The sequence below is a fragment of the Thamnophis sirtalis genome, unplaced genomic scaffold (assembly GCF_051295495.1).
Source record: "Thamnophis sirtalis isolate CommonGarterSnake01/CBP01778 unplaced genomic scaffold, rThaSir2_p1.2 scaffold_1, whole genome shotgun sequence".
Taxonomy (NCBI): Eukaryota; Metazoa; Chordata; class Lepidosauria; order Squamata; family Natricidae; genus Thamnophis; species Thamnophis sirtalis.
In genome coordinates, this window is record NW_028261381.1 from 2,411,693 (window position 1) to 2,422,886 (window position 11,194).

Consider the following 11,194-nt stretch of genomic DNA (forward strand, 5'->3'; position numbering starts at 1 on the left):
GGATAATACCACTGCCGGTGGGACTAATCTACTGTAAATCTCTACTTGGTACTTCATAAGAAAAGTTCCAGACATATCATAAAATGCACTTACCAACCCACGTTGTTCCTCTGCAGAGATGAATGCAAAGAAAATTGGGTTTGAAGAATTCCTGCCCATGTTGCAGGCAGCTGCCAATAATAAAGAACAAGGTACCTTTGAAGACTTCGTTGAAGGCCTTCGTGTCTTTGACAAAGAGGGCAATGGAACAGTCATGGGGGCTGAACTCCGCCATGTCCTCGCCACTCTTGGTAAGTGCTGGGAGATGAATTATACGTAAGAGAACTGTACATGAATTTCATTGGAAATTAAACATCATGGCTTTCATTCAATTAAAAGAAGATCCTAACGGAGTCAAGAGCAGAATAAAAATAAAGAGTTCTCTAATGAAATGTAAGACTAATAGGGGAAAAAAAAGAAATTAAACTGACCGTACAATTTTAATCTAAGAGTTTATTTATATAACAAGTTGAAAAAAAATCAGGAAGGAAGTAGAGAATGGAGGGACGAAGGAAAGGAAAGGAGTGGAGGGTAGAAGAGAGAGGAAGAGAAGGAGAGAAAGTAGGAGTGGAAGAAGAAATGTGGAGGAGAGGTAAGGGAAGAAGAAAGAGGTAAGGGAAGGTGGGTGGAAGGGAGAGAAAAAGAACAAGAGGGAGGAAGAGAAAGAAAGAGAAGGAGAGAGGGTTGGAAGGAGAAGAAAGAGGGTAGAAGTAGGGGAGAGGTAAGGGAAGGAAGAAGGGGATGGAGAGGAGGAAGGAAGGAAGTAGAGAAGGAAGGGAGGGAGAAAAGAAAAGAAAGAGAAAACGAGGTGGTGTCTTAGCAGGTGCGAAGGAGGGTAAACAAAGCATTCTAAATTATACCTTATAACCTTCCAAATGGAATAATAATAATATAAGAATGGCAAAGAAAAAGAATAACTATGTATATGTATATCTATAACTGTAAGAGAATAAATGACAGTAAAAATATAAAGCATAATATAGGTAAATAATATTTGGTCATAAGCAGCTAAGTTTAAATAAATTAAGAAATGTACATAAAAATGGATAACGAATAAGGAAGATTATGAACGAAAGATAGAAATGTATAGTAGGGAAAACACTAACTGCAAAGAAACCGATTCGGAACTGCGGTGTGATATACGATGGAACTTATTGTTCCTACATTGTTTTTAATGTTATGTGTTTGTTTTTGCTGATGTGCTTATGTGTTTAAAATAAAAATTTATAAATATTAAAAAAAATTATAAATATTTTTAAAAAATCAGGGTGTATCATTGTATGTGACAAAGACCTTGAGAAACAGGGTGAAAAGATGCTGGTAAGGCAGTGGTTCTCAAAGTTGGCAACTTTAAGACTTGTGGACTTCAATTCCCAGAATTCTCCAGCCAGCACAGCTGGCTGGAGAATTCTGGGAGTTGAAGTCCACAAGTCTTAAAGTTGCCAAGTTTGGGAACCACTGTGCTAAGGGAACAATCAGATAAAAGAGGGCATAGTCCACAGAGACATAAGGGTGGAGAAAAAAGCTCAGAATGGACCCTCCACCCACCCAACTTCTCAGGCTGTAAAGGAGATCCTGGGAGATTTGTACTTTCAGACTTGCAAAATTCTGTTAATGTGGATTTCTAAATTAGAATTAGCTCATCGAGTCATGTCTCTGATCTGGTATGCCTCGAAAGACTGCCAGAGAGTTGTGTGAAACATTTCCAAGATATTGGATCATAACAAAACCCATTCTCCTCCCCTAAATTAAAAAAGGAGGGCTAACATTTATAAGAGCCGAGGTGGCGCAGTGGTTAGGGTGCAGTACTGCAGGCCACTTCAGCTGACTGTTATCTGCAGTTCGGCGGTTCTAATCTCACCGGCTCAAGGTTGACTCAGCCTTCCATCCTTCCGAGGTGGGTGAAATGAGGACCCGGATTGTTGTTGGGGGCGATATGCTGACTCTGTAAACCGCTTAGAGAGGGCTGAAAGCCCTATGAAGCGGTATATAAGTCTAACTGCTATTGCTATTGCTATGCTGACTCTGTAAACCGCTTAGAGAGGGCTGAAAGCCCTATGAAGCGGTATATAAGTCTAACTGCTATTGCTATTGCTATGCTGACTCTGTAAACCGCTTAGAGAGGGCTGAAAGCCCTATGAAGCGGTATATAAGTCTAACTGCTATTGCTATTGCTAACATTTCCCTCTCAGCATGTGGATGTGGAAGGGCAAAGATATGAGAGGCAAACATGCGGCATCTCTAGGCATGCATTTTCTATGAATTTATCTTTTCTGTTTTCTTCTCACAATCCACGTCTAGAGGCAATAAGCCTAAGTAGGCTGCTGTGGAAATGAATAAACAACACACCCTATTTTGGTAATGCCAAACATACAAATTCCAACAGTTACCAAAATATTTGGGATACCCACTCTGCCCAGACGTTCATGGAAAAAAAAATGGGAGAGTTGCAATTTTTGCCTGTCATTTGCTGCTGGGGAAACCATTCAGCCGGGAGAACAGTAGACTGGTGCAAAAATATCACCATTTGATTAATGTCCAGGCATGAAAAACCAGGTCCACATGTGAAGGTTCAAATTATCTGATTTATTGCTCAAAGCCGATGCCCAAGAATCTTCTCAACTAACGCTCAGCACCTGGTTAGATTTAGATAAGGGTCAAAGACAGTCGAAGGGGAGGTTGTACATTGTTCACTTGTGGCTATCTAATGACTGCCTGTCCTTTTCCTGTATCAACTATTATTTCCAATGAGGGGGGAAAAGACATTTGCTTAGAGTTTTATGAAAACAGATTCACTACACAAGCACTTGTAATTGCCTTAGGGATACAAATGGAATTGATTTCTGAGTTAGTTCGGAAGAGGCCAACATAATTAGAACGCGGCTGTTGGAGAACTTAGTTTCCAACCTTGTGTGTGGGTGTGGGTGTGCACACACTTGGTTTAAATGTAGTATAATATCTCTAAATCAGTGTTTCTCAACCTTGGCAACTTGAAGATGTCCGGACTTCAACTCCCAGAATTCCCCAGCCAGCGAATGCTGGCTGGGGAATTCTGGGAGTTGAAGTCCGGACATCTTCAAGTTGCCAAGGTTGAGAAACACTGCTCTAAATTGAGGCTAACTCACAGCATGGCTATCATTTCCCTAAACGAGGACCTCAAATTACTCCAATAATTGCTGAAGGGGACAACGATTTGGAATTGGCCTGGTCAAAAGTGTATCAATGTCCCCATTATGAAAATGGTAACTCAGTTTGGAGTAAGGAGTATAAGGCCTATTTTTTTTTTAAAGAAGAATTCTGATCTTCAATTGTTCCTTTTTTCAGGCAGCACCAGCAGGGCTACCTTCCCATCCTCCCAAGCTTATCAGGGGGCAGAGGTGTGGGCAACAGAGCCAGGGATGGATGTTGCAAGGCAGCCTTCCACCCAGGGAGTAGTGAAGCCATGTAGTTCCTTGAATTTGAACTTGAATTTGTTTGCCGCCAACTAATAGTTGCTTGAGATTTAGTGCAAGCATTTCTCTATTGGTTAACCTTCCAGCTTTACCTCACATGGTCACATCTCCCCATACTTAAACTATCTGGTTGTTTCTTCCTACATAACTCTTCAAGATGGTTTTTACATCACTATAGTGAATGAGGCCATGGTCCATCTAGAGCCCACTGAATTGAAGGATTGAAGGCAGTGGAGAAATATTCAGTAATGATGGCCTTTTAAGACCCCAGTATTAAAAGTCTTACTATTTTATTCCAGATGCTAAAATCAAGCCTGGCTCATTTTATTATACAAGGAACAGAGGAAAGATCATCTACTTACTTATATTCTTTTTTGTGAATAAAGGGAAATATATGAGGTTGCAAGCTGGAAGAGAAGCTGTGTTGTTAATGCTCGTTTTTTTTCTGCATGTTTAGGTGAAAAGATGAAGGAAGAAGAAGTAGAAGAACTGATGAAAGGGCAGGAAGACTCCAATGGCTGCATCAACTATGAAGGTAAGGGTAACTAGGCGGAAGACAGATGGATGTGTTTGGAAGAGGCCAGCGAGGCTTCCTGAAGAAATATTTAATTGTTTTCTGCTTTCAAAAAATGGCCTTCCCAAAGTTGTCATGATGTGTTCTATTAGGGCCAGGAGAAACAGATAGTAAAATACACTCAGTGGCTCATCTGTGTGCATTGATTTTGATTGATTGATTTGATTTGATTTGTCTTGTATGCCGCCCACTCCCGAAGGACTCCGGGCGGCTCACAATAGACAAGGGAAAGGGGGAAAACTAGACAAAGACAACACTTTAAAAACAAAACCACAACATTCACAATTTCCGTGGGGCTGGATATTTCATTGTGTGTGCATGAGAGAGATGAGGACGGAAGGGAAGGGAAGATGATTTTACTTGTGGAGCTGGGCAAAAGAAAGAGGCGAAGCATCTTTTCCAATATAGGTAATACGATCAGAGACATTATAGTATAACTAAAACAGAGTGGAAGAGTGTACAAAGACTTTTAACGTGACTAGCACAGAATGAGAGAAGGAGCTAATAATTTTCATCTTAGTCACTCAGGACAAGCTGAAGGTGGAGACTTTTATTGATTCTTACGAATATCTTCATAGTTCAGTTTAAAAATAGATTACCCCTCTCAAGACAAATACAGTATTTATCTTATCCCGGTCCCTAAAACGAACAACATGTATTTAGTATGAGAAAAGCAAAAGCAGACACCATTTTATTCCCGTCATGATGATCGTACTATTTTCTGAGTTAAAAGTACAATATCTTGCTTGCTTGGAGAATTTTTTTGTTTTAATAAATTCCCCGTTATTTGTTTTCTGCTGTAGTGCCCTGTGTCAGGGAGATAGAAGCAACTGTAAACATGAAATAGTGACGGACGGAGGTTGAAAAACATGTTTTGATGTGTCTTTCACAACATTTGACCTTTGCAGATCTAACAAGCTGCATTGTCATTCTCTGTTTAACTGGTATATTGTTTTTACCCTGACAAGAAAATGCAATGGTAAAGCATTATTCAGCCAATATCACTGAAAGACAAACAAAAAACAGAAAAACGAAACAGCAACTCATTTAATTTTAAATAAAGCTTCTTTATTCTCTGATGGGTTAGAAAAATATGTTTAAAAATGTTTAAAAGTTTTAACAAACTTGAACATAAAGGAGATCCGATACTTCAGAGAGATTTCCACTAGATTTTTACTTCCAGTTAAAAAAAATAGCTGAAGATTGGCAAGTAGCACTTCTTTTTAAAAGAAAGAATAAGCTTGGTTATGATTAGTCATGCATTACTTGTTCCTATCTCTGCTTCAGTGATCTCAGTTCATGATAAATAGTATGCTGCCTTTGACTGCTTTTATATACATTTATATTATGTAATGATTGCAAATCAAATGCCTCAGTTGGAATCGTGTCATGACATAAGCGCGAACGTCAAAAGCGCGCCAACAAAACCACGGCGGTAAAACCGTGATGTCAAAAGCGCGCCGACAACAGCGCGCCGACAGGAGCGTGATTTAAGTTAAGGTAAGGTTTAGGGTTAGGTTAAGGGTTAGGTTAAGGGTTAGGTTTAGGGTTAGGGTTAGGATTAGGGTTATTTTTAGGGTTATGTTACAACACGCTTCTGTCGGCGCGCTGTTGTCGGCGTGCTTCAGCGCTCATTCGTCGCCGCGGTTTTGACGGCGCGGTTTTGTCACCGCGGTTTAGTCAGACGCGCTTTTGTCGTTCACGCATTTGTGGTGGAACCAGTTGGAATTATCTATTTTGTTATCATATAAGTCCTTGAATGTGTGCTAAACACAGGGTGTTATGATTACATCCACCCTTGAGGCAAACTGATAATACTTGGAGAGACAGGTTTTCTACTGAGGTAAAAATCAGGGACCAAAACAGAGATAAGAAGGAAGCGAGAGGATGTTAAAGTGGGAGAAAAATGGTAGTGAGTCAGTTCTAGATTTACTAGAAAAGATTAGTGTACTATCTTACTTCGTGGTAAGGACTCTTCCTTGTGCATATGAAACACCTCCATACAACTGCATGATTTCTTCACCTGGCACATTGGAAAACATCCTGTCAGTATCATACCAGTCATGTGTTTGCTGGGATCATAGGGAGAAATCTTGAAACTTCTTCCTTTCAGTTAGAAGACAATGATCAAACACCATGCAGGTAGAAAAAAAACATAGCTATGGAGACAGGTCAGATTATTGGAAGGATAAAAAATATTAGAGAAGGACAAGTGATTTGGACAAATGCATCAGTGGTGAATTGCTAATATTTTTACTACTGGTTTGGGTGCGCTCCCTCGTGCATGTAATTCTTCTGTGCATGCGCAAAAGCATCCGGGCAGGTGGGCGGAGCCTCCCGCTGCCGCTACTACTGGTTTGCCCGATCCGCGCCGAACCAGGAGCAACCCACCTCTGAAATGCATCAAAAGTTTTCAGTGAATGAGATGAAGATGGACAATGAATGGGGTTGATTGGAACCTATATGAAAAGAGTACCCAGAACACTGGTAATTCTTTTGCTGGCATTTCTATACAAGAATAAGAGCATTCAGATGCCTGGAGAGATGGCTATGATTGTCCTAGCTTTTTTTTCCCTAGACTAAAACAATCCCAAACACCAGGTTTCATATACCAGTGTTTCTCAACCTTGGCAACTTGAAGATGTCCGGACTTCAACTCCCAGAATTCCCCAGCCAGCATTCGCTGGCTGGGGAATTCTGGGAGTTGAAGTCCAGACATCTTCAAGTTGCCAAGGTTGAGAAACACTGCCATATACCATCATACAGTTTGATAATGGGGATGATCACCTGTTTTTTACCTGAGCAGTTTTATTATTCTAAAATATTGTTGGATCATTAATGGAGTGAGTGTTGCTAGTTCAGATTGTTCTGATCCACCTAGTTCAGTTAGTTCCTACCACATACCTCCCAACGGCCGATAAGATCTCACAGGTTGGGCCTCCTCCGGGTGCCGTCGACTGGGCAATGCCGGCTGGCAATAGCAATAGCAATAGCAGTAGACTTATATACCACTTCATAGGCCTTTCAGGCCTCTCTAAGCGGTTTACAGAGAGTCAGCATATTGCCCCCAACAATCTGGGTCCTCATTTTGCCCACCTCGGAAGGATGGAAGGCTGAGTCAACCCTGAGCCGGTGAGATTTGAACCGCTGACCTGCTGATCTAGCAGTAGCCTGCAGTGCTGCATTTAACCACTCCGCCACCTTGGCTCCTGGGGGAGGGCCTTCTCTGTAGCTGCTCCAGCCCTGTGGAACGATCTACCCGCAGAGATCCGGACCCTTCCCACTCTCTCGGCCTTCCGAAAAGCCACTAAAACCTGGCTGTTCCGGCAGGCCTGGGGCTGTTGACCCCATAAATGAGGTCCAGCCCCATCTAGGTTTGAGTGTATGGTGTGTTGCTTTTAAATCTGTTTTTCTCTTTCCCCTATATTTTAGTTTTTTTACTTTATTCTTGTATTTGTAAGCCGCCCGGAGTCCTACGGGATTGGGCGGCATACAAATTTATTAAATTACAATTAAATTACAATTAATTTTATCATAGATAGCAAAGTAACAACGGCAATTTTATTCATGCACAGGTGGGGAGACAAGGAGGAGTCCCAAAGTTTGCTATTGTATATTAAAGAAAGTGATATAACAACCCAAACACATCCCACAGAATCTCAGCACAGAATTCCTAATGAGTAGGGGGAGCATCAAGAAAAATGCAAACCAAGAAAAGCAGAATAGTCCATTTTTATCAAAGAGACTTCTCTAATGGCATACTAATTCTGTATTATTTTACAGCATTTGTGAAGCACATCATGTCCATCTAAATGGATTTATCAAGACACATAATTTGGTAAGTCCCTTTTCTGAGCATGCTGTTCTTGGATAAGGTGATGGTTTTGGGAGGAAAGGTTAGTAGAAATGCAACAGGTAAATGAACAGGTCATAAGGTGGCCATAGTGACATTCCACTGATAGTAGTTCTTAAGTCTCACACAAAATCAAGATGAGGTAAAGAAGCAATAGCAATAGCAGTTAGACTTATATACCGCTTCATAGGGCTTTCAGCCCTCTCTAAGCGGTTTACAGAGTCAGCATATCGCCCCCAACAACAATCCAGGTCCTCATTTCACCCACCTTGGAAGGATGGAAAGCTGAGTCAACCTTGAGCCGGTGAGATTAGAACCGCTGAACTGCAGATAACAGTCAGCTGAAGTGGCCTGCAGTACTGCACCCTAACCACTGCGCCACCTCGTAGCTTATATTCAGTCTCTAGTATTCTTTTCACTCTGTTCTTTAGCTGAGAATGCTTTCAAAGTGGCTGATAAGTGAGTATAATCTTTATTGGCATTGGACTTAAATACAACAAAATTGATAAGTCAACAAGGATCAAGATATTCTTCTCCCCCAGGCTTATAGGCTGAGAGAGACAGTATGAAACAAAGGATAAGGTGGGAGGGAAATCAAGCATAGGCATCAGTTACCAAATTTATATGAAAATTAGTGGGTTCAGGGGAAGGAAACAATAGAAGATGATCCTACAGTAGGAAACCGTCTCCTCTATTACTGAAAGAATGACTGCCAGGCAAAATATACTGTGTTGTGAATACTTCCTATGACACAAATGCTACAACTTTAAACCGTTACACATTTCTTTACTTCATGGACCCCTTGGTGATTCCAACCAACCTTATTATAAGTGGCCTTGAACAAGTTGTTATCAACCTCACTTCCTACTGTGAGAGAGGAGCAAAAACACAGTTATTTTACTGTTAAAAATACAAATTTCCTCTTTGTCCTGCCTATAATTATGATTATAACTCATTTTTTTGCTTTTTAACAGAACAAGATCATCAAGCACTTGAAATCTGTGTATCTAGGAAACCATTGTTCCATTCAGTAATGTCACCCTGGAACTTAAATGGACTATAATTTATGCCTCTCGACCTTCCCTTTTGAAATCATCAGCAAGAAAACTTGCTGAATCCCAACGTTCTTACACTCGACAAAATTAAACACTTGCCAAGGCAACTGCAAAGGATTTCGCCACCAACTGTCAAGCCCAATAATCTTTTTTTCCATTTTGTCTGCCATGGAGGCGGTGTGCATTCTTTTGGGAGGGGAAATCTAATAATACATCCCTGTGGTCAGTGTATGGCTGGAACTTTCCAGTTCTGTAAATCCCAATTAAAACATAATTGAAGTCTTAATTTATTTTCTCTATGTTTTATTCCATACAATAAAGTTTTATGAGAAAAATCATCTTGAATAGTTTGATGAATGCGAATCAAAATGGGATTTCTGGAAGATTTTTTAAAATGGTGGTTTCAATTTCCCATTTGGAAACATTGAATTCTCATCCAAGAATGCTTCTGAAGTATGATCTGCCTTTAGTCTTCAGTCATCATGGAAGGGCAGGTGGCTGTTAACTAAAGAACAGCAATTTCTTTTTAGAACAAGCATGGGTCTGTGTGAGTCACAGAAATGGGAGAGGAAATCACACTAATGGAAACACAATTCAGTAGAAAATTGTTCCTACCAATGAGAATTGCAAAAATCAGAAACAATAAGATCTGCAAACAACAGAAAAACTGGCAGTATATACATAGACACATTGAATAGCACATTTTAACAGTTTTACCCAGCCATCGGAGGTTTATAAGCTAAACTGCATCTCATAAAACAGGTGATCATGAAGTCCACGTCCAAATTCATAATTGGTTGATGAAACATAATTTACAGTTGAGCCACTACTTATTTTCAAATACAGCTGCTCTGTGCATATATGTGGCTGTTGCATTTTAGTATGGCAATGTGTCATACACACTCTGCCAGATAAGTAGCAGAACTGAAGACTCTTGGGTGTTCTCATCAGTGCTTATGACATGAGCACATGTCCCAGCACATTGTTGTGAGAGAACAGAGAGATTATGCTGCTCTTGGAGGCTGCTCTAAAATCTAGTAACTATATATGCGCTTGTTCAAATATGCAGCAATATAGATTTGTGAATATTTTAAATATGCCTAAGGTAGATGCCAGTAAATAATCATTTTGTCCTTCCCCCTCCAACAAAATTGTCCTTTCATCATATTTCTTTAGCAATAGCAATAGCAGTTATATACCGCTTCATAGGGCTTTCAGCCCCCTCTCAGCAGTTTACAGAGTCAGCATATCACCCCCACAATCTGGGTCCTCATTTTACCCACCTCAGAAGGATGGAAGGCTGAGTCAACCTTGAGCCGGTGAGATTTGAACCGCTGAACTGCAGATAGCAGTCAGCTGAAGTGGCCTGCAGTACTGCACTCTACCCACTGTGCCACCTCGGCTTCCTTTGTTCCATGTGTGGTAAAACAAAGAGAAATAAAAGCTGAGATTGCACATCACACAAATCTACAATCATCTTCATGTGATGTGTAAGAATTGGGGGGGTAAATTGTCCTGGAAATAACCTGGCTCTATGCCACAAAATGCTTTATTTTAGGTAGATACATGTTCAAGATATATTAGCACCTTGATTTGGATTTGGAAGTCTGGAGGGAGCCAGTAGCCAGTCTAGCTTGCAAAGCACTAATGCTACCAAGATGTGCCCATAGCTAGTCGTGCCACTGCATTCCAAATCGGTTACAATGTCTAGGTGGTTTTCAAGGACAGTCCTATGCACAGCGCATTGCAATACTCCAAATGGGAAATGATGTAACCATAAGCAGCCCTTCTGATCTAGGAATGGATCAGTGGTGGGATTCAAATAATTTACCAACCAGTTCTCTGCCCTAATGACCATCTGGGTAGGTGGGGCTCAGTGGTCATGTGACTGGGTGGGCGTGGCCAACTCAACGTCACTCAGATCGATGGGCACTTTGCATCAACTGTGACAATGTAATAAGGGTTAGCCAGAGAGGCAGTTTCTGTAAGCAGGTCAATAAAGATTAGGCTAGAAACAACACCAGAATGTTTCCTCCCTGCCTTCCTTACAGGATTAGCCCTGTAAAAATGGAAAAAAACAAAAGGAGATTTCTTTCAACAACCGGTTCTCCGAACTTCTTAGAAAGTTACCAACCGGTTTTCCCGAATAGGTGCGAACTGGCTGAATCCCACCACTGGAATGGTTGCAACAGTCATATAAGATGAAACTATGCTAAGGCCT

At 40.8% G+C, this 11,194-nt stretch overlaps 1 protein-coding gene across 1 annotated transcript in view; it reads left to right on the plus strand.

Moving 5' to 3' along the window:
• MYL1 (myosin light chain 1) overlaps window positions 1-9,259 on the plus strand; it is a 32,977-nt gene extending 23,718 nt beyond the window's left edge. The window contains exons 4-7 of the mRNA XM_087706433.1: window positions 117-290; window positions 3,949-4,026; window positions 7,849-7,903; window positions 8,893-9,259. Coding sequence (XP_087562559.1) covers window positions 117-290; window positions 3,949-4,026; window positions 7,849-7,877 — 281 coding nt within the window. The 3' untranslated portion in view covers window positions 7,878-7,903; window positions 8,893-9,259. The remainder of the gene's footprint in view (window positions 1-116; window positions 291-3,948; window positions 4,027-7,848; window positions 7,904-8,892) is intronic.
• Window positions 9,260-11,194: the final 1,935 nt, after the last annotated feature.